At 49.0% G+C, this 24,482-nt stretch overlaps 1 protein-coding gene across 3 annotated transcripts in view; it reads left to right on the forward strand.

The window, feature by feature from the left end:
* The window catches only part of LOC119382590 (microtubule-associated protein Jupiter), a 73,248-nt gene that overhangs the window by 14,922 nt on the left and 33,844 nt on the right, over positions 1 to 24,482 (forward strand). The window contains exon 1 of one of the 3 annotated variants that reach the window (XM_037650352.2): positions 8,710 to 9,021. The exons of the other annotated variants lie outside the window; for them this stretch is intronic. Coding sequence (XP_037506280.1) covers positions 9,002 to 9,021 — 20 coding nt within the window. The 5' untranslated portion in view covers positions 8,710 to 9,001. Of the gene's footprint in view, positions 1 to 8,709; positions 9,022 to 24,482 lie in introns of those variants that run through there. 3 annotated transcript variants of the gene reach the window in all.

A 24,482-nucleotide genomic window follows, 5' to 3' on the forward strand; every position in this document is an offset into this window, starting at 1 on the left:
AAAGGCGATAAGCATGCCGCGTAGGTGGACTAACTTTGGCAAAACGCTGTCGCTGGATGCATTGTTCGATCATTGATGGATGTTGTCTACAGACAAAAACAGCGGATGACTCTAGATGTGGAGAGGGAAAACGGCTTCAATAGGAGCTGCTGTAGGTTACGACATACTTATAACGGCCGACCTTGTTTCACTATAGGCGACTGGCAAGCGTGATGAATTACTTGAACAAGTTACACGGCCAGAAACAGGTGTGAAGAAAGGTTGATCAGCGGAGCAAGATGAGTATTACGGCTTCGAATAACAGAAGCATGTATTAGCTGTGTTTAGCACTCTCCTTCCACCCAAGCTCTGACCGATTACATATTGTCTTCGGTCTGTAGGAAATCTACGAAACATTACAGGGCGATTGTGACAGTGTCTTATTGGAGGTGTCGGGGAACCTTAGTCTGGCAAAATAACTTTATTTATTTATTTATTTATTTATTTATTTATTTATTTATTTAATTATTTATTTATTTATTTATTTATTTATTTATTTATTTGTTTGCTTATTTATTTATTTATTTATTTATTTATCTATTTATTTATTTATTTATTTATTCCGCCCGCTATGCACTATCTGCACACAATGACACCCGCGCGAAAGTTCATTCTGCCGCGTTACTGGAATCGTAACTGTAATACGTTGATGCAATTAATTTTACAGACGAAAGGACATCGAAGCAATGGCGTGTTCGTGTCGAATTGTCCAAAAGAAAGAAATGAATGACGCCGTAGAATGAATGAAATATTGAAAGCATCCTGTACGCTTGCTATAAATGTTTGTTTTTTTTAACTGCCCCATCTGTGCTTCCTCTCACAAAGCGATTCTCCTGATGTTGCCATAATAAAAGATTTTGATGATTTATCGGATGCAGAAAGAATGGCTTGCTAGACGTCATCTCGCTTTACTAAGTATGTGAATAAACTAGTCTATTAGAGAATATTTTAACTTGTCGTATATTGAATAAAACACCGAAATATGAAACATCTCTTTAAGTACCGCAGACTACAACTGATCAATACGACTCATTCAGTTCCCGGAAGCGCTGACGTTCGGACGAGGCGTTTATTTCCGCGACAGCGCTTTACGCAGTTTGACTCCGCACGAGCGAAACCCAGTAGCGTACACGCGTATCGACTTCAGCGTAGCCGCGCGCGTCCAATTCAAGGCCAATGACATGACAATAGCGTCAAAATCGAGAGTCGCGTAGCAACGCCGAAGCGAACACAATTGATCGCTCGCCGGCCTCCCTTCCCCTCCATGTCTGCGCCGAGATCGAAAAAAAGAAAGAAAAACAGTCTAGCCCCACCCACGCCGACTGACGTTACACGCAAAGTTCGTTGAACCATGAGGCACATCACGACGACGCTGTTTTGATTATGTCCTTTTTCTCCCCCGAGTTTGGGTTGTCTGCGTTCGTCAACCGGGGCCGCCCCGTGCGAGCGACGCGAATCGGCACGTATAATATGCGGTCGCGGACCAGCGTCCCATATGGGTGGATCCGGCCGGTGCGGCGAGTTCCCGTCTCGAATCGACACCTACATAACGGGCAGCTTCCCCTGCAGTCTCTCTTTTCCTATACGCGACCAATTCGCGCTGAAATCCGCGATTACTGCTTCTGAGAATAAAGTAAAACTAATATAAAAGCAGGTTAAGTCCTGGAAGGAGACTACGAAGACGCGGTGCATGTGTATTTGTTATACTGGGAGAGAAAGTATATAGTGATCCTAATGTATAAACGCCTCATTCAACTAACCACTTTTCATTTCTTTGTTTTTCTTTGTTTTTCTTTTCTTTGTTACTGTTTAACTTTTAAAGGTGCTAAGGCTGCGGTCATTGCTGACGAGGATTACACTGAGCGGCGCTGATGTTTGCAAATAAATACCAAAAATCGTGCCTCAGTAAGCGATGATAATCGCTTATTGAGGAGCGCGTACGCTAATCAAAGAGATGTAGTCTAAACGGAAAGACCTATATCAAGCACGGTGTAGAGTGCAGAGCGGAATAACCGATAAATTCAGCTTGGCCCCGTCGTATCTCCAACGCCATGCCAGTCACCCTTGACAGTCATTCTTGCCACTTCTTTTGCTGCACTTGCACCTATGCTGCACATAGGAGGCGTGTGCATTAAGCTACTGTGGAACATATTCTACTTTATCCTGAGGTATTTGATATTTGCTTCTCACATTTCAGGCGTTTGAGAGCTTCGTCTTCCATTATTGTTATTATAACGCACTGCTATTGATACGACGATTAAGAGAGAGACTGTCGAAATGAGCGTGACGAAGAAAATTAGTCACAGCGGCAGAGTACAGATGTCTCTGTCTCTATTAGTAAGCGCTCCGGTGGGGTTACTCAGCTTGAGTACTGTGATATGCCGTAGAGCTTTCCGGCCTCCAACACTGCAGCTTAATGTTAATTTATACACGCAGTCTCACATTAGAGGGACAGCTATGGGCAGTCCAAAGGGCCCGCAAAGCGGCCGTAAGGCTACGCCTTTCGGTCCCAGCGTGGGATTGTCCCGCTTCGGGCTAGGGAACTAGCTCGACCTATTGGACCGTAATAAAGTTCTTTTTTCCCATCCAGGGGCGTAGCCAGAAACATTTTTCGGGGGCGGGGGGGTTTCAACCATACTTTATGTATGTTCTTGCGTGCGTTTGTATGGGTGCCTGTATATATACGTAAGCAAAATTGAAAATTTTCGGGGGGGGGGGGGGGTTCAACCCCCCCCCCCCCCCCTCTTGGCTACGCCCCTGCTTCCATCTATCCATACATCCATTCACATAGCAGGTAGCCTAACGATAGCCTAAGGCCTATAGTCTAACGCGAGATACCATCTTCCGCCAACTATACGTCCTCCTGATCGAAACAACGGAAGGCATGCTCGTTCAGCTGGTAAACACGGCTGTGTATTCAATCATAGTGCGTCCCATCTGATGATCTTACCGCATCCCGTACGTGGCCGCGCGTAACACCGCTTCTTGTTCTTTTTTTTTCCCCCGTGGTTGCGTAATGTGTTAGTGCTTTGTATGCGAGAGCCCGGTATTTGTTGTGGTTTAAGTGTTGACAGTCTGCCGACGGCTTACTTTACGGCATACATTGAATGCAAGGAATTATAATGACCCCACCATCTTCCAAGTCAGCGTTAGTTCAAGCGTTCTTTTTACGCTTTATTAGAGCGCGTTTCTGCGCTCTAAGGACAGGCCTGGTTCGGTCTCCACTCGCAGCAGCGAACACGTCCGCATGGAGGAACATTAACGCGCGCCGTAATACAGCCCCTCTTCGAGTTAGCTGATCTTCGCCTTGAATGATGACCGATGGGGAAGGAAGGCGGCTCAGATCAGCGGGTCCCGCTCAACATAGCCGGCGAGAACAACAAACAAAGCATGCCCGGGTGCACTCTCGGGAGCATCGTCTATGAGCTTTGAGTTTGCCGACGCCGATGCGGAGGCTATTGGCGAGATTGGGTTCAACGCTGGTACGTTCAACCAACGAGTCAACGTGGCTGGCGGCTCAGTCTTGCATCCTTTGGGGTGACCGAGATTGGGAAGAGGCTTTTCGCCTCTCTACGGCCTTTCTTTATCGCCCCCCCCCCCCCTCTCCTTCACCTTCCTTCCCTACGCGCTGTAACCCCCCACCCCAACACCCATGACCCATGGCGCGGAAACTTTCCGCGCTGGGGCACAAAGACGACGAACGGAGCACTTTGAGACCCCCCACCCCCACCAACTGCGCCCGTCCTGAGTCACGCAAGAGGAAATCGACTCAGCAGAAAGCTTCCGTTGGGGCGCACTCTGGGATGGATGGTCTTCGGTTGCACGCTTTGGGGTCGCTGTCATCGGCTAACCACCGAGAAAGTTTCTTTCCGAAGTGCCTGGCCATGGAAGCTGGCTTGTCTTTGTGATGATGTCGTCATCCTGGAGACAATTCCTGCTCTTAAGCAATGCGGTGCTTAGCTGAGCCATTGTTTACGTGTTAGTGACGACTAGAACCAAAGATATTAGGAGGAACTTGGCAAGACGAGATCTTTAAAACTTGAGGTTTCCCTTCCGCGCCACAACTCCAGAGGATTAGGGGGATTAGCTAGCGACGGTCTCCATTCTTTAGACGAGAAGGCCTAAAACCCGTTACGCGGCTTGGAAAAAACAGCCAAAGAAGGAACACTCAACCGTGGCTTATTACCGGACAGAAGGACAACGTCGTATCTGCCTGAATCATTAACCAAAACTTAAACATCGCTTTAGTCCGGCAGCTGGCGCGACACGCCCTTTTAAGAGCTTGCTCCCGTGAGAGTCACGAAGGTTTTTTGTTTTGTTTCTTTAACGCAGAAACGTTTCGTGAACAGACCTTCCAAGTGACTTCCTGTAAAACGGCTGCAAAGAAAGAGTATGACACAAACCGTTGGCACGCATTCGACAACAAACCTTGTTTCTTTCTCTTTTTTATTTTTTTTTTTTGTTTGCGCGCGATGTGGTGAACAAGGGGATCGTCGTTCAGCTACAGTTGGTGCGTTCACGGAAGTTTTGAATTAAATCACCTGTTATTTGTCTCACCTTGCGCGCTATCTACCAAAATTCTGATGGCGATGTATTTTCTGAAGCGCTAATCAGTTTCTCTTTAGCGTATATACACGACCTATGTCGTTTGCTACATCCTCCCAGGACGCGCAGAAGATGTTTTGGAAATATATATACATATACCACGTCTTGCTGTGAGGACACTGCTAGCTGTCGCAGCCTACAAAAAAATTAGATCAGACTGATGGTCTTTGCTGTTTGCGCTCAAAAGAACACGGCGCCCTCGACGTAATCATTCCGCGCGCGTGTCCTCCAGCACGGCGCACGCGAGTTGAGCGAACGAAATGCTGTTTGAAATTGTGCCGCTTTTCCAGCAATTATTTCTGCTGCAGTCACCATTTCACGCTCGCTCGCCAGCGTGGAACGCCGAGCCCTTTACTCCTGTATACAGTCGGGGGCAGAACGTTTTGTCATCATTACGCCGTGATGCAAGCTCCGAGCCATTCTGCGAGAGCTCCCGTCTGGGCCCCGACTTGAAAAGCGCAGCCACATATACGGTAAACGCTCGGCTGACAGAGTGCTTCGGTCACGGTGAGCAGCAGGGCCGTTTCTTCATACCGCACGCAAAGCAGGACATTGTCGCCGTTAGCACCTCCTATATGAACACACTTGACTGTAACGTTTATAAACCTTGCTGAGGTTATAGTTAAGACCGGACCAGACTGCGTAATGACGCAAGGTTACACCTTCCGTTGTGCAGCGAGGCGGAACCATGCAAATAGCCGCTGACGCGAGCTCTCCGCTGCTTTAGATAATAGTCCATATACATGGCGAGCCAAAACACCCCTGAAAGCTTAAAAAGCAAATTGTGCATGAAATGATAAAAACAGGACAGATGCGCTCGCTTTGTTCACGTTACCGTGTTGCTTATCCGGTGCATGTGCAGAAAAGACAGATCCAAGATTGCGCCAAATCTACATATAATAATAATTCTTGGGTTTTACGTCCCAAAACAACGATATGTTTATGAGGGACGTCGTAGTGGAGGGCTTCGGAAATTTTGACCATCTTGTGTTTTTTTTAACGCGCACCTAAATCTAAGTGCACTGGCCTCTATCATTTTGCCTCCATCGAAATGCGGCAGGGATTCGATCCCACGATCATCGGGCCCGCAGTCGAGTGCGCCACATCTCCATCTCTTAGAGGCAACTTTTTTGCTCACTTCGTATTAGAATCTCGTCAAGAGCTCACCTTCGTAAGCATTCCCAGGATTTGGGGACATTTGTGCGTGGCGCCATCTCTTGGCGGTAGCAACGGCGTCCTGTCATAACTGAATGGGAAATGGGCGAAAAAAAAGCATAACTCCTGAAAAAAGCAAGCTATCAAAAACGACTCGGGGTTCTATACAGTAGAGACCTACTGGAACGTTTTGGTATAATTGCAGTATTGCACTACAAAGCGTGTGGCTTCCCAGGACAATTGAACACCGCCCATTAGAAACACATGGGGTCCCATTGTAAAATTTTAAACACCTCGGGAAGCCACGCGGTTTGTGGAGGGACACTGTAATTTTAACACAATGTTCAAATACGTCTCTACTGCATAGAACCGGGAGTCGTTTTTGATAACTAACTTTTTTCGTCAGATATAATTTGTTTCTCCTATTTCCCATTCAGTTACGGCAGGCCACCGCAGTCACTGACGAGAGATGGCGCTACGTGCATATGTCCCCAAATCCTGGTCATGGTCAGAACTGTAATAACGGCTGCCATTAAGTCTAATTCTGTTCCGATATTACAATGCTATATGCAGTCAATGCAGCTCGTTCTCCTGCAGCTCCTATAGGCGCCGCACAGAGCCCTACACAAAGCTGCAAAAGCAGTGCCCCATAAGAACATCAATCATTTATTTCCGCTGCGCTTCACTTCCTTTATTCTTTCTACATTCACCGAGCGACTCGAAAAGAGACCTGTTCCGAGCATCCTGGCCATGGGCGTACGATAAACACGGGCAAACACGCAGCTGCGCGCATCCATGTTGGCCTTACCAGCGTTTCCCAGACGTTCAGACGCAAACGCTACGAGCTTTCGTCTGTACGGGACGCGGCGCTCAAAGCCGCCCATTGTGGCCCCTTCTTCCTGCTGAATAGCTGCCGGAATGCGTCAAGCGACAATTATGCGCTCCCATTTTGCTTATGCCGCGCCCGATGACAGCGGCTGATGAGAATAGGACGAGCCCGGGGACTGGGCACTGCGAGCGCACTAATTGCGTCAGCCAGACGCCATTATACAAGAGCGCACGCGAGCGACGGCGGGTCAGTGAACTTGGCACATAGCCCATTCGAGTTAATTAAAGCAACGGGATAAAACGACGAGGAGGAAAACAGAAAGAACAACGCCCAGCGGCCCGTGCGGGTTTTCAAACATTCGTTTTTCATTGCTTCCTTTTTCCCACGTTTGACAGTTTAACCGAGCGGCACTGCATTGTTTTGAGGGCGTGCGCGGAACAAATAAGGAAAGAAAAGGCTCCGATCCACGCTGCGACGATAGTTGGCCAGTGACGTTGTGGCATCACGTGATTCGAAAGACAATTGTGACGTAGCATTGAACGATTGAGAAATACACTACATAAAATGATTGACATGTATATAGGCGATTAACTGCACTGTATACCTCGTGTCGCTGCTCTTCGGGAGTTATGCGTGGCCTTCTCATAGCGCTATCACAACACAAATGAAATGGGTGGCTAGCCGGGTTGTGTTTAGAAAAAAGGTAGACGAATCAGAGTACGATGTACTCTGAATCTGGTTCTGTGTTTCGAAGGAGAGAGAGAGAGAGAGACGATTAAGAACTCTAGCAGTGAGCTGGTTCTCCCAGCAAACGCATGCGGGGTACGTTTGGTTCATTGATAACGGAGATGCTGTTAGACACGCATGTTTATATTGCTCGTAACCTCGAATGTAATGGCTGATTTTAACAATTTCTTCTGGAATACGCAGATTTTATTATGTAATTAGCCAAGCATTTCAAAGAACTCAGCGAAATCGTTTAATCTTGCGCGCGTAATTTTTATGGAAACAGACACTTTTCGCTTCAGTTCATGAAAGTATTTTCTGTCGACTTCTACGGACGCGAAGATATCCCGGTATCCGAGCCATATACAGCTTTGTCATAAGAGGCAACGGCGCATGTCGTTGCATATGCGGGCCGTATGCACCTTCCGATATTCATAGCATTCCAAAAAAGGAAGAAAGAAAAGAAATGTTGGAACGGGAAAGAGAGAGATAGAAACAAGAGAGGGTGGCATCATTTACGGTTTTCAGTATGTTATTATATACCACTGTCATCTGTGTGCCATGTTTTGTAACTTTGTTTTCGTAGTGTTTTGTTTGCTGAGAGACGAGCACTAGACGGTGCACCCCTAAAGGCGCCAACATCTCTTGTTCGTCAAATTATTAAATAAAAAAAAATATACGGGGGCAGAGGACGGGTCAGTAATAAACAGTGACAGCTGCAGATGTTGAAACCCATGTTATTCCCACGTCGCGTGCGAATTGCTGTCCGGTCCTCATGGACAGCGGAGGTGACCACACCATAGATGCGTTACACAGCGGCTCTGGCCGTAACGTAACTATAGGTTCAAGCCGATCACTATTTGATAAGCGAAGTCTACGCACAGAAATTTTACATGTGGTTAGACGGCAGCCGTCTGGGTGCGCACCCGTACGTTGTCTGACCCAGGCGTACACGTACAACAGGCGAGTCATCAACGCTCGGTTTCCGAACTCGCGTGCTGCGATTCCATTTCGGAGAGAGGGACAGACACCGCCCCGAGCACGCACAGCTTTGCCATGCTCGCCGCAGCTATACGTGCTTATTATATATACGAGACGCACAGACCGTAGTACACACACCGCGCACACCTGGATGGTTTCGCGGCGCGCAAAAGCTCGCACGGCAAAGGGGGGAAAAGGTCGAGTGTGTGTACGCTACACTGGTGGTGCCGAAGGTGGTGAGGGCGACGTTATAGGCGACAGGATGTGACGTCATCGGTCGAGATCGAGTGTGCCGCTCTGCCAGACAGTTTTGCCTCCCTGGTCAGTCAACCAGCAACTGCTCGTTCCGGTGGGCGGCTTTTCAGAATCCAGGAGAGTCCTCTCCCCCCTTCACCTGACGTCACCCACCGACACGTGACCGCCGCCGGGGCGCCGGCCGCCATTTCACTCCCCCTCTTTTTTTTCTTCTTTTCCGCCGCCGACACACAACAGCAGCGTCGGGGAACGAGTTTTTTTCGCCGTCCAGAGACAGGAGGAGGGCATTACTACGCGCGCGAGAGACGAGAGGCGTACAGCCCGCCGCCGCCGCAGCAGCTAGCGCACGCACTACTGTCGTCTCGGAGCGCCTAGGCCGCACACCAAGTGTCCGTCATCCACCACTCCGCTATGGCTGCGAACCACATCAGGTACGGAGCCCGATCTTTCAGACATTCCTCGTCTTGCGCGGCCGCAAAAAGGCGCCGCGTACTCTGTCAAGGCGGCTTGATCCGCTTTTCGCCGAGACGTGAATTGAAGCCGGGGCCGCCTACTGGATGCGGGTAGTGCTCCTTTTATGGCCGCTTCGAGGCGTTTCTTGCCTCGGCAAGCCGGCACCTACCTACTTGTGCCGTCTTTTACCACTGGCGCATTCCCGATGCATGTACCAGTTTATCTAGCCGTCTTGTGGTTGCTTCTGTGTTGTCCTGGTACAGCTAAGCGGTGTGATCACAACGTTTCGACTTCCAGCTTTGCCTGGGCGCGAATCGTCCAGGTATGGACGAAACGTGTGCTGTGTGTGGGACAGCTGCAGGACGTGTCAGCATCGACGAATAGGAGGAGAAGCGTAGGTCGCCGTACCCGAATGCCGTATGCTCAGTTTCACTAAACAGCATCTCCAGTGCTCAGAGCAGGCATGTTGCCTTGTGCCAGTGCCTTGTCACAAAAATCTCTGGATACGTGTTCGCACGATCTAAGGGGACACGGTTGAGATAAAACTAATGACAAATCTAGATTCAGTTCCCGTGCATTTAGCCCTGAATGCCACAAGAACTGGGTGCATAGAGGCGCTAACCACCACACCATATTCTAAGGATGTGTAGGGCACATAGTTTCTGGCAGAAGGCGTCCTGTTATAACCTGTAATTTCGAGTTCGGATTTTAAACTGTACATACCATCTCATCTAACCGTAATTAGTTCACCAAAGTTGATGTATATTTCGTTCAACGCAGGAGTAACGGCAATGCGCACATAAACCCCACAATGACTAAGCTGTGATTTAGTCACACCACGCAGGATACGAGAAGGCGCGTTTCGGGTGGGCGAAGTGGATATTTCTTCACGTCCACTGACACGGTCCATTCATGGTTCAGAGCTGAGAAGTGTATCAACGTTCCGTGCGATAAGTAGCGCTCCCACTTCACCGCACATACTATCGAAAGAAAAAGAAAACAGGCCCGACACCCGCGCCTTCCGGTGACCTTGACGCGTACATCTAAACACAATCTGGGGCCTTGTCTACACCAATACGCCCGCGCCGTCCTGCCGAACGGGTTATCGGCTGTAAGGGCATTTACGCGGGGGCGATTCCCGTTTACAAAGTGCCGTGACTTCTTTCTCTGAAGAGTTACGTTACTGTATGCATACCACGCGGCCAGAAAACTATTTCTCTTTCCCTATTCTTTGTGTATGGCGGAATTATATTGAGCAGAAATTTGTGTTAAGGTACGAGTTACTTTTCAAAAATCTGCGAATTTCACTAATCTTGTGACTAAGAAGTTGGTCTGCTTAAAGGTGTGCTTTCAAAACAATAAATAAAAGCAACTCTTGTCAGACTTGTGAGGACCTTCAGTGAAGGTTGCCGATAAGGAATTAGGGCACATTAGTATCGCACTCTTTCATTTCCTCGCCCTCCTTTTTTATTTTGTTCCCACGTGCATGTGATAAGAATGAGCAAGCTGAAACTCCATTACGAAAATCATAAGAAGGAAAAACAATATGTTAACGTATTACGTGCCAAAACCCAGTTGCGAATGTGGGGGACACAGTAGTGGAGGGCTCCGGATTAATATTTACCACCTAGGGATTCTTTAACGCGCACGTAAACCAAAGTACACGAGTGTTCTTGCATTTTGAGCCCATCGAAATGCGGCCGCCGTGTCCTGGAGTCGAACCTGCGCCCTCGAGCTTAGCAGTTGAACACCTTAGCCTCTAGAACAGAAACGAAAGAAAATTTTACGATACCATTGGGTTTTTTTTACAAAAGAGAAAGAATAGTCCTCTTATTGTTATTTCTATACACATTGGCGTAAATCACGGGTGGGGTGGGGGGGGGGGGGGGTGGATTCTGATCCCTCTTGTGTTCAAGCTAGAGGGAACATCCCTTGCAAGTGCTCCCTCTTGAGATTTATGTGCCGAACATCATATTTGAATTGCTTGATAGTGATATAAAGCGCATTGACCTTTATTAACGCCTGTCTATTAACACATTTTAGTGTGTACCTGTGTTCAATACACCTCTTGAGACTATTGATTTGAATTTGCAAAAAAAATAAATAAATAAAAGTCGCAACTGCCGTTCGACCGCAGTTTCCGACAAGACTCATTATCACAATGCAATTACGAGAGCTAGGAACCCATGCTCGGGTTTTAATATTATTTCAAAGCATGATTTCAATTTTTATATAAATAAAAATAAAAGCTGTATTTATAAAGAAAATGGCCGCCATGGCAAGATGTGCGTCATCCCCCTGTTATTTTTCTGGATGTACGCCACTGACTGTACGACATGCAATCAGGGAAACTTCTCGCGGTGGTTTCGCCGAAAGTACCGTCGCCACCTGCCGTTTCCGTGATAACCATCGTGTGCGCGGACTCAGAAAGACGACTGTCAAGTTTCAGGTATACGCCAGGGCCCCGTGAAACATTCCTCGATTATTCCTCGCGCTGCCAACCGTTTCGTCGGCGTGCAACCATGCATCGTGACGGGCCTCAAAGTCGTCGAGCAGAGCCAGAGTAGGTCGCGTCAGTGCGTTAGCACCCCGCTTCTTTTTCTTCGTTTTTTCTCTCTCTCTCGTTCTTTGTGTTGGTCCAGCGCGTGCCAGCTGTGTTGGTACACGTTAGGTTTTCCAGGTCGCGCTAACGTTTCTCCGACGAGCTTCGCTGAAGCGAAGGACGCGTCTTGTAGCGACAGGCACGACCGTGAGAGAGGCCGGCCGCGCAACGGCAACAAAACTTCGCGCTTTGATCGCGCCGCGGCGTTAAGAACAGCAGCATTGCGAGGTGTGAAGAGTTCGAGATAGCTAGCCGTGAGGTATCGGGTACTCATGCAGTCCCGTGTTTCCTTTATTTCACTCTCGCTCCAGCTAATTCGAACTTTGACACGGGTGCTGACGTTATCCTCCGCTTTGTGTTGTCTGCTCGACAACGTGAGCGTCAATAATGGGATTCTCTATGCCTGCTTAAAAAGCTTACGCATTTCTATCGCCGCTTTAGCTAACCCCGCAAAAAAGAAAAAAAAGAGGGGGGGGGGTGCATCAGAAGCGTGTCTGTCAGAAGGAAACGGTTATTGCGCAGCTTGTGTTAGCGCAGCCCTCGCAATGCTCCATGAACGTTCATGAACATCCTGTAAGGCAGCTTGAGACTATCTTCATATTAACAGATCCGTCATAAAGAGCGCTACTTGCAAACATTTTCAAATTAAGACATATGTGACTATAGACGCAGCCTCTGTCCGGCACTTTGTCCCGTGTCCTTTCTTCTGATTTTGTTCTGTCGCGCCTCAAAACAAATATGAACGAACACAAACTCGCCCAACAAAAAGTCCTCTTAAACACGGCCAGGCATTCGCGATAAAGAATCGAGACTTAAGAGAAAGCTAAGGTGGCTATACACAGTCCTTTTAACCGAAAAAAAAAATGCATTGCTTCGTGCGCAGAACTGGAGGGACACTTGCAGATTCCACCGGATAACAAAATTATGTAAATGATGTCACATCGTCTGCCAAGAACAGGTGAGCGTGCATTCTCGGGGAAACAATCGGATAATCTTACGTTAACGGCGCAGATAAGCACATTCTGCGAAAAACATTCAGGTACGAGTAAGCGAGAGAGTGTGCTCCGACCGCAAATATAGTCACGTGTACACGCCGCGCCGCCATCTTGCTCCGCAGACCGCAACGATTCTCGCTGACGTTCACACTTCGCTCGGCGCGAGATAATTTGCGGCACAGGCAGATACATGAGAAGGCCGTCTTTTTCTGCTTTCGTTATCTCACGTTCTGCGCACTGGGTCGCGACATTTCTTTTTGCTTTTATGCTTCGCTAGCCTCCGCACGACTAGCGAGTGGCGTCGGGTGCAATGCCCCGTGCTGTTTATAAATACGGCGGCGGCTACTTGGATGTCTCCGCCGTCTCGAACCAGGAGCTGTCCCGAATAGGAAAGCCGGGCAGCGGTGGTGGAGACGACCGCCCGGAGAGAGTACAGTCGCAGACCGCGACGCGCAGATAACGGATTTTGGAAGATGTGGAGGTAGGGAGGGGGACACGGCGCGCTTGACGAGCTGCAGAGCGCTCGCGTTGCATGCGACGCCGCCGCTTGGGTCGCCGCCAAGTCGCACCACGCCGCATCGGCTTCTTCAACGCTGTCACGCCGCGGCGGACGGCCCGGCCGGCCGCTGGCTCTGCTGGAAGTCGAGTGTGTACGCGGCACTGTTTCGCATAACTTCCGCATAGCGCTTAGAAGGCTCCGCGTGCCAGTGAAATCGACCGGCTTTGTACGTACGTACACGTGACAAAAATATGCGAACAAAACGTTTTGCAAGCTTAAAACCAGGATTTCCTCGTTGCTGTGGTGGGTTTAACCTGGCCATTAAGGCGGAGAGTTGCTCCACCTGAACGTCTAACAAAATGTCAGTGCTGCATGTTACCACGCCCAGTGTTTCAACATGAATTGACACTACATTAAAATGTCTGAGGCCCGTGTACTTAGATTTAGGTGCACGTTAAAGAACCCCAGGTGGTCAAAATTTCCGGAGCCCTCCACTACGGCGTCTCTCATAATCATATCGTGGTTTTGGGACGTTAAACCCCAGATATTATTATAATTGACACTACATTGCCTAAAGCTAAAGACTGCAATAATTTGTCACTGTAAACATCGCAGAGTGCTCCTTAGTTTCATGCCACTCTCACTTGTCCGAGAAATTCAAGTTTCTCACAGTTTAGCCCAAATAATTGTTGCGTTAGTCCGTTGCATGCTTGTAATGACATATAAACACATAAAACTAATAGGCACATAAAACCATAAGGAAATGGAAAATGAGTGACGCGAGCGCTCACGTAACAGTGTTCATTTCATTCAAGTTCTTATTGGATATACGGTATGATCACACGAAACAGCCGTCTTCCAGAACGCGAGCTCGTGTACCTTCATCGTACGGGCACGTTTTGAACGCACGCATAAATTTAGCTAAACGACATTACTGTAAAGAACGGCCGCGTGTCCAAAGGACAAAAACGCCGCCCGCACATAGGCGGTGCGTGTGTCGCCCCGGTGATTCAACAAGCGGGTGCGACGTCCGAGATGAAAGGCTGCCGCCGCTGTTGTCGTCTACGTTGTGGTCCCCATTCACGCGTCAATGTCACACACAGAAAGAAAAGACGAACCCTTTTATGCAGGCGCCGAATTCGAATGCCGCGTGTCCGGTTTCATAACGTGGACGCCCAATAAGGACACCAAAGCGTATATGTGCCGTAAACCCGTGGAAACTTGTATGCGCGAATAAGCGTTCATTCGAAATACGTCGCAGCGTACGACATATAAGATAGAAAAGGCTTCGTCCCGGTCTCGCCAGATGTCTATGCCCATTCGTGAAACCTTAGAAAACCGAAGTGCGCGCGCCTCTCGTTCATGCATTTCAATAGAGAGAAATGTTGTGAAAGAGTATGATTTTGCTTTAGGATCCATAGGAGCTAGTTTAACGGCGTTCGGTCACAGAATTTTGCGGGACACTGAATTATCACGCGGAGCCCAGACAAGCGTTCTCGACTTCACAGTTTGAGTTTGTAATAAATAGTAGCTTTTATTGGCCAAACGCGGTGATCCGTTAAGTTAGATGTGACGCAAATTGAAATTTATCGTGTAATCCGTGTCCCGTAGCCTTGTGTGACTGACTGTATATGACATCGCTTGAATATTTGCTTAGCGTTTCGCGTGCAGCACGCTTAAACGAACACGCTTACATTTTTTTTTCCTTCTTAAACGAAGCAAAAGATTGCATAGACGCGAAATGTGCCGTACACGCTTAGCGACTGTCGTTTCCTGGTGCTGAAAACGTACGGCGAAAAGGAAGGTGGTCTTTCAAAGCACGCAAGAAAGCGAATGAGGTCTAACTTTCGAACTTTCAATAGAGCCCAACACAGAAAAGCTTTCTCGAAATGCCCATTCCATGAAGCGCTCGCCGCTCTGAGCGGGAAACCCGCGGCCGTCCAGTACGAAACCGCTGTTTATTTTTTATTTACTTCTTTTCTTCCCTCATCATACGACAGAGCAGCCTACGATGTTGTAAGCTACGTGAAAGTTCGCCGGTAGTGTTTAGGAAAGTGCACTAATGACGGCTAAAAGGTACACAGGGCGTTTGCGAACACCGCTACATCTTTGGTGCAACGTAAAACTCTGTACTGCTGCACTCGTAGACTTGGTTTACTCTTATTCTTTACTTTCCATGGGCTTATGAGCAAACTGCAACATTTGTGGCAAGTTTCCATGTTTATACATAACGTCATTGTTAAGATTTTCTGGCGACTATTTATAGCCCCTGCTACATCTTGTCACTCGGAATAAATGCGCAAAATTAAAGTCGCGTCTAAACTGGAATACATCACGACTCACTCTCTTGATTTATAGTATAAGCACGGATACGCAGAGCGTATGAGTGACAAGCGTTGTGAAATCGGGCATTAAAGTACAAAATCTGCCTGAGGAACTTAGAAATAGCATCGTAACACTAGCGTATACGTTTCAACAAGTTCAGCATTTGAACGATTAAACAGCGCTATAGAACAGGACGAAGACGCGAGGACACAGACACGGCGCTGCGTTTGCGTCCTCTCGTCTTCGCCTTGTTAGCGCTGTTTCATCGTTCAAATTCAGTTTGTACCAACCAGCCCAATTCAAGACGCTAATAAAGTTGAGCATATAGTAAAAAACAATTCGTATGTATACTACCAATAAAAAAAGTTTATGAAAGTACACCCACAACTAATCCACATGATCAGTTTGTACGCGAACATGCCATCTTGGGACACTTGTAGAGCATATATACAGCAGAGGACACAAGAAAGACATTTTTTTTTCTTTCTCGGTAGCCGCAATGGTAGCTTAAATTAAGGGTATAGGGTGTTCGGTGTTGCGCTACGATGCTCGAGGACTAGAGTTCGATTCCCGCCATGGTGGGAGCATTGTGATCGGGACGAAATGAAGACGCAGTCAAGTGCGCTTTAAACGATCCCATGTGGTCAAAAATAATTCGAAATCCCCCACTACGGCGTGTATTATGATCATATTGTGGTTTCGGCGCATAAAACTCAACAATTTAATGAATTCTAATTTCCGTGTCTCGTCTTTACGCGTCACAGCAGTACTCCACGATGCCACCGAGACAAACACATTGCAGCGGTAGCTAGAGAACGCGTATATTGAGCGCAAGGGTTGCAGATATTCGCCGCACACCAGTTTGTTGCACTTTTCGTTGACTGTGCATCGGTAAAGCCCGCACACGTGCATTCGCCCACGTTTTCCAACACCTTGCGTGAGGGCTTGATCGCGACGAGGCGTGTGGACTGTGGCGAGCGCGTGTGTCAGGCGTGGTGGAATCGTGCTGGCCGCCAGCGACGATCGCGTGGAGCCTCTATGTGCGTACGCGCAGAGGCTCATCACGCGAAATAACACTCCCCATCTGGGAATGAACGTGCGTCGGGCGTTTTTTTCCTTGCGCCTCCAGCGGGGCGTGCAGTTGTTTCAGCCCGTGTCCGGTCTCACGCTGTGCAACCGGTAGTGCTACACGCCGGCTTCGAGGATTACAAACCGAAACGAGAGGAGGGGAGCTAAAATCGGCGCGTATACAAAACGTGAGCTAATAACACGTGAACGAACCACGCGCACACGCACTCCAGCGTAGAATGCATCCTTTCCAGTCGATTCGAAGTATACGCGGTTCGGGTTGAAATGCTTTCGTGGCTTCTGCATAGGGAACCCAAGCTCAAGTTTGGGCGCGACGCTCGTGCAGCCGAGCTATGCGTCACTGGGGGCAGACGCTGCCTGCGAATGCGGTTTGTCTCTGGGTTTGGCAGCGGCGGCGGCAAGAACACGTGCGCCCATGCGCTCCTCATTCGGCCCGATCACTGCTAGTCAGCAATAGTTACATTGTGACGCCGCACCACAGACGCAATCCGAAAGCTTTGCGCGTGCGCGGAAGCGGCGGTGTTGTGGCGGTGGATGCCCCCAGTTGCGATAAGAGCAGTAGCGCCGCTCGACGTTGTTTTGGAAGCCTATGAACACTCTTTCGGTGAACATGAACACTCTTTCGGAACTACTGGCGTAGCCAGGGGTGTGGGGTTCAGATTCCCCCCGCCCCCAGCATTTTTCACTTTTAAATGCGTATATATAATACGCGCACACGTACAAACGTGCGCACGAACATACATAAGATAAAGGGTGGTTAACTGAACCCTTCCCCGCCCCCGGAAAAAAATGTCTGGCTAGGCCCCTGGCATGAACAGAGCTATGGGGACCTTAATGTGAACTGAATAACTATGCAGGCTATAAGGTCCGCACGATCCAGCGGGCTCATGCGGCCTCATAGCCCTCCTTCACTTTAAAATAAATAGATCGAAGCGGTGTATGAAAGTTATTATAGAAACTTATATGCCTCTGACGGGTGGCACAACTGGACATAGAGGAAATGATTCAGTGAATTTGTGTCCTCAAGTTCCTCAGATCATTCTGATTCTTCTCAACTGCGGCGATGGTTTTAAGCTAAAGTAAGGGTTTTGTCCACCCAACGGTGCAATGGATCCGTGACCTGAGGAAGCGAAGCAGCTAGTTTTCTCTTGTATTTCGCGCTATAACGACGTGTAATAAGGCGTGCCGCGGGCTGTTGACTACTAACGACTCCTCCGAAGTCGTTATGACCGCTACTAGTTTTACCCGTTATCTTCACTTAATGCGCCTAAGCCGCTGTCGTCAGTGGTTTTAAAGCCACTTCTCGAACGCGGAAAGAAGTAAAAAATAGAAAAATAAAAGTGAACTTCCGGTTTTTCTCGCGTGCGCACGATACAGCTGTCGGACCCTCGAACCGGTTGGCGTATATCGGCTGGTCATGGTTTATAGGCGCTTGTCGCGCCTATAAATGGAGAGCATGCAACGCGCTGTTACTGCAACCATAAACGCCCGGTGCGTTTTGCATCTCGAACTTACACGCTTATTCTCGTTTGCATGCCCGTGTCTCGCGCGTCCTGTCGGCAGTAAGCGTGACTCCATTAAGACAACGGCCCTCCGGCGGCGGTCTCACACGAGGAAGCGATTACGCGTCTTTTGCAGTGCAGCCCACGCATATGCAGAACACGTGCCCTGCCATTTGGCACGGTTTCAGTTGCGCGCCGTGTGTGTACCGACTCATTTGCTTTGAATTGGAAGGTGCGCGATGGTACACGGTACAACTCTCGGAGAGCGTTTGCAGCTCGAGAAAGAGCGGACGTGAAAAGAGCAACCGAAGCAAGAAATATTGCGAATATGCGTGTCTTAAAATAAGCGTTGCGCATCTGACCGCACCTGTTGTCGGGGCTAATTAACTCGAGAGATTATAGAGAGGGAGCTTTAGCGAAACGCTGTCTCTCCGATGTACTATACCGTATCGGCAATATGCCAGCGTTGCTGGTGCTACTGGCTTGCTTATACATAGTAAGGCTGCATCGCATATGCATTTTGTGTGGTTTGGCAAGCGTAAACTCGCTGGTGGCGATGACTGCATGTGACTGTAACGGTGTAGCGATTATGGCATGCCAAAACACCCTCTTGACATACAGCGCGTCTCACTCGTGATATGTATTACGGCAGGCAAGTGCTTTTCGGTTCTAATCACGATCCCACTTCGCTTCCTCGCTGCTGTCCGAACACATTCATTCCGCTCTGAACCAATTTTTCGTGCCTTTCTTGGCTTCTTCCTTTTTTTCTCTCTCGTTTATGGTCACCCCACACCGATCTGAACGCTCCCCCCTTCCCTCCTCCCCACATGCTACAAACCTCAACAACCCATAATTAGTGGCCGCATTTTGTTGTATGCATGTGTTGTACGGCTGGAATGAATCTCGTGCAAACAAACTTCCCAATTTAACCACGACTATGACAGATTTATTTGTGTACCTCACTCAATGCACAATTTGTCCCCGCTTCTCTCCCCAAGAGAAGCCTGCGCCTAAGCGGGCAACCACAATGAGATGTACGCATTTCAACGCTTCCTCTTCACCGCGCACTAACTACAGTTCGGCATTACCTAACTTTCGCTCTCGGTGTTGTACAGCGGTACTCGAGCAAAAGAAACTGTGCATGAAGCAACGTGAGGAGGCTAGTACGCATCCGCAGAGCTAAGCATAGGCACGACCGCTGGATGAAAACGCTTTTCCATCCAGCGGCCGTGGCATAGGCCTGCAGCGGCCTTGCGTACCCTGTGTATGACAACTAAGGTTAGACGGGAAGAAAAGAAATCTATATGTAACCGTGCAAACAGACGCGCCGCGGGAAAACTTGAATTGCGGAAGCATTGTGATCGCGACGCACTTGCTCGGGGTTGTGCCAGCCGCACATACGGCCTTTGTGTGTGCAAATCGTCTTTCCCAGAGAAAAAAAAATCCCCGCCGCGGTATGGCAGCAACGACGATACAGCGTCGTCGGTCGGTGAGCGTGCTTGTCCCCATCGTACCTCTCGTGGCTGCTCCCACAATGGGGGCGCCACCCACCACCTCTCCCTCCTCCCGTTCTCAGTCTATTCATCGACGCAGTCTGAATTGCACCATTCGATGGTCGAGTCCGGCCCCCGAACGACTCCGCTGAGATATTTTTCTTTCTTTTTTTGTTTTTATTGCTCGCGAGATAAGCTTCCCTCTCCCGCACACACCTTTATATATGCGCCGCCGAGTTACGTGTTGCGTTGGCGCCTCCATGGGCCTCGCAGAATACGCAACAGGTGTGCCAGATCTACTCCATGGGAAAAAAGGCCTTGGCCGGCGTTGTTGGGCTGCTGCTTGCTTGTGTCTGTTTGTGGTTTCGTTATACCGAGGGTTGGTTATCCTCCCCTCCGGTGTCGTGTGAATTAGTCCTCCGATAGGCTAATCTTACCAGACACGTAACTTGCGTTGATTAGATCGAGCTCGAACCGTCTGAAGCCGGGTGACCTGTAAGCGATCCCGCGCGAACGGACTTCTTTCGTGCGTTGCGCTCCGTCGACCTAAATATACGTGGCGCACCCGTTTCATTGATCAAGCGAGGCTCAAGCGTCAGGAGCTCATGTTGACAATCGTGTGAAACGTAATTACGCTCGTTACAGAGTATATGTTGAATTCATATAACGTGTATTGAATCGGGACATGCGCGCTCGCCCGCTATGTTTAAATTGTGCTGCCAGAGCTCCGGTAGTATATATAAATAGCTTTGTTTTTATAGAGTGTCACTTAGCCCCCTCCTTCCTTTTTCTTTTTGACTTCCACATTCCGATATTTCTGTGACGTTATATAAATTAACAAGAGAATGTGGCAACGGAAGATGCTCCTGCAGTTGTGAGGCTTGCTCCAAAATAGGTCGCAGAACTTGTTGCAACGGCGCCGGCAAGTGTCGGCGCCGCTGCAATGAGGTACACGTTACTCGTGTACCTTTTTGGTTTTTTTTTTTTTTTTAATCTGCATAAAAAGTGCTATTGAGAGTTGCTTTTTTGTTCGTTCTTGTGTTTGTTTTCATTGTGTACTCTGTGTGTCTCACGTTGGCTGCGCCACAAGCAACTGGCCTTGTCCATTCCTTTTCTGCGTCGTGACTGACGAATCCCATACCGCACAGAAACGACCGCATGAAGCTCGATTAAATTACGGCCAGACGGGAAGTCGTAAATAATCTGGTCCTCTTCAAGAGGGGATACGCTGTTGTGGATTGCCAAAGATGTCTCCACTGCGCTGTTCACGGAGTTGTCACAAACGCCTCGTTTTTTTTTTTGTTTTTAATTAGTGCCGTGAAGGGTGGAGGGAGAAAGAAAGTTTTAGCCTGCGACAACTTTCGTCCTGAGCGCTCCTTGTAATCCGATCCCATATGGACGAGCTAGTGAAAAGGTCTCGTCCTATAGCGCCTTCTTTGAGCGCCTGCAGCGCGCTGCTTCGAGAGGAATAACCCTGGGACCTCGAGCAGGGCCGTATCTGCCTCGTCTTTCTTGGGCGAGATCGTTTATCATTCCGTCTTCGGGAACGCACCGCAGCGCTAGGTGACGCGACCACGAGAAAAGGGCGCCGATTCTGCACTTAGCAACGCAGTCGGGCGAGTTCTACAGCGGTGTCCCGAAGAACGAAGTTACGGCTGCTTTCGAACGAATTCAGCAGGAAGAGAAAAGACCGGGGAAATGCGGGTCCAGCTTCTGCGTCGCGCGTGCAGTTTGCGCCGACATGAGCCTTATAAATAGCGTTCTCGAAGGCAACGAGCAGTTTTCGAAGTTTTCCCTCGATTCCTTCCTCGCCGCTGCCGGCTTTCACGGCGGTTTGAAGCAGCTAATGTCCGTCTCTTTTTGTGGACGAAATTGCCTTTACGGATGGGCAAGTGTACGAGAACTCATCTCCAGGTCTTTTTTCTTTAGCAGCTGATACAACAGACTATAACATTATATAAATCAGACTAGGCGCCATCAACGTAACTTTGGTCATGTGGCGCATTGACTTTGTAAATATAAGTGCGTCCGTGTGATTATCGCGCGGTTATATATATATATATATATATATATATATATATATATATATATATATATATATATATATATATAGCGAGGCTACATTTCCAGAGCCCTCCACTACGGCATGCGTCATAATCATATTTTGGTTTTGGGGCGTAAAACCCCCAGATTACTTTTAGCCGATTGGCTGGCAGGAAGTCTTGGACACCCAAGTTGGGATCCGGTATTCAAGCAATCCACGGACCCTGTCACGCGTGGAGTACCCACAAATCTTGCGTGCCTTGCTGGAGGCGTGATGCGTTCTCACGCTTTAACCCCAGGGCCTGCTGGTCGTTCTATACATCTCCCAGGACGAGCAACCGCGGTCTCGTGACGTATAATTGCTTCCGCGTGAAGAAAACTTGCGGATTCATTACTCTCTAGTTCGTATGTATACTACGAACCAGCTGAATGCGTGTCGTCACTCCAGTCTACGAAGCAATTCCGAGGCACTTAAAAGATATACGACGCAAACCACATTGCTGTACGTCTCTTGACAATCCGCATTGCCCTGTCGCAGCACAGGCCGACCCCGTTCGCTCATTGCCTCAAAGAAGGGTAATTACTTGAGCTGGCGTCCGCGTAGTAATTACGAATACGCATGCGCCGTGTAACCGGCCTTGAACCGCTAACGAAAGGCAAACGCAGTGTCCCTGATAATACTAGGGGCCTCGTAAAATGCGCTCTCGAATGTTCTTCCTTCTCGTTTAGTCTACGGTCTTGCGAAATCAGCTGTATGTATGTGACGACCAGAAACATATAACGATAGTAAAGCGATGTATAGCGATAATGAAGCATAACGATGCATTTATTCACTGATTTCGAATGTTTCCATGTTGTCAAGTCCTTCAAAAAAAATAGTAATAAAAGAGGAGGAGGGGAGGAGAGGGAGGAGTACGGAAAGGACCGGCATCAGGTAGTAAAAATGCACAAAAGGGCGCCACGTTCAGCGGTTCGTCACTTGCAAATGTTACAAAAAAGAAAGAATATCAGTTGGGCGTCTTTGGGGCTCGTACCACTGAAAGACGGCGTTAGCACGGGCACTTGGTACTCAAGAATACTGCTGCTAATGGTCGTTCCGTCGGAGACGCGTGTAAAATGCATTCAGCCGATAAGATCCTTACACGGCTCCAGTTCGGATCGGTTCCTTTTAACGTCTCGCGGGCTCGGCCGGTTGCGTGCTTTTTCTGAAGCATGCTGCCAGCGCCGGAGGCCATTGCCTTCTCGACGCCTATCGTGGCCGAGTGCCAGAGATAACTTTGTGCAGTAACTGTTGCGTACGTACGTGAAACACGTGTGTAAACACGCGAGGATAAGTGCTCACTTGCGGAGGCCGCGGTCCACGACTTCCGCGGTCCGCGCGGCATTTATATAGCGTGTCGCCTCCTAATAGCAGCAGTACTACAGCAGGAAGGGGCCCCTGTTTTGCGGCTCCTTTTGCCCCAAGAATTTATTTGTGCTCAGGTTGACGATCGCAGCGGCGCCTCGGTGACGGCGCCGCACACCTGGACAGGAATGACGTTGCATCTAGTGTGGCCTTGAAGCCGGGCGTTGGTCGTCACGAGCCGAATAATGGCGACCAGATTGGCCCAATTACTGAAGGCTCGCTGTATGCATACCCAAAGCGTCACGGTCGTAATGAATGTTACAGCTTTTGTCGTAATGGAAATGTATCACGCGATCTGTTTCGCCGTCTTTCTCGAACGAATCACGTGCTCCACGGGAATGCTAAGTATGCGTAGAGTGATATGTATATGCGAGCCATACTCAAAGCACATACTATACGTGCAACCTGCGCTGTGCTACGAGAGGAAGGTCGCATATCTGGGACACACTCGCCTTCATCACATATATACATGCTGATGCAAAATCAGCGACTGACCGCTAAGCTTCGTGCTATAGTGCGAGCGTCCCCACTCTCGTTCAGCCCAGTCGAAGAAAAAAGAAAAAAATCAAAGCCAGTTGCACCCCAAGTGAAAGCTGTACGAACTGCGGAGCACTGAATCGCCTGTGTTTCCCTTGTGTTTATCTCTTGTTTATCTGCTTTTTTCTGTTCTTTTCGTGTGATTATCTGATTAGTTCAGCGATTATCAATTGCCTGTCCTATGGTCTCCTTTCTACTATTTTTCTACTGTTTGTTACTCCTAGCACGGTGCGTCTAACTTCCGACGCTGGCGTTTCGCTGTCTCGGAAAGATGAAATAGCCCTTCGGCGATGCTGGCGTTCACGGGCAATCAAGCACTGGCGTTCCAAACGTGAAACCTGCTCGGCTCATGTGTATCAAACGGGGGACCTGCGTGACGCTAACGCGAGACATGAGGTGACGACAGGGTAGTATCTTAAGCTGCTTCGCAGTTAGACGTAATAATAACCAGGCCGCAGCTCCCCGAACGGATAGCCACATCACGGTTTCCGTTGTAAGACGGCGTGAGGGCAATTACTCTTCACTGTCATATCACTTTGGCTCAGTCGCCACTTCATGTATATTCATACGTGCCGGGCTGGGACAATGAGATGTCAACGCGATATAATACGCTGTCGTCTCTTATTCGTGCGTCTGCTCGAAGTCGGTTGGGGGGGGGGGGGGGGGTGTATTTGGGGGAAGCAGATGTCCGTGTCGGGGTGGATGCGATGTTGACGTAATAATGAGCCTCTGGCACGCGAGGCAACCCCTCCCCCCCCCCCCCCCCCCCCTCCCGCAGTGGTGACAGGCGGGAACAACTTCCCCGTTCTCTATATCGAGCCGCGGCGTGCGACCTCATTAAGTACGAAAAGGAAAGACAAGCGACGGCGGCATACTTTCGTCATTCCTCGAGGCGCGCACATGCACGATCGCGCCTCGAGATAAGATGCGACTCCGCTGAGCGCAGGAA

This window comes from Rhipicephalus sanguineus, chromosome 2 (genome assembly GCF_013339695.2).
Source record: "Rhipicephalus sanguineus isolate Rsan-2018 chromosome 2, BIME_Rsan_1.4, whole genome shotgun sequence".
NCBI classification, from domain to species: domain Eukaryota; kingdom Metazoa; phylum Arthropoda; class Arachnida; order Ixodida; family Ixodidae; genus Rhipicephalus; species Rhipicephalus sanguineus.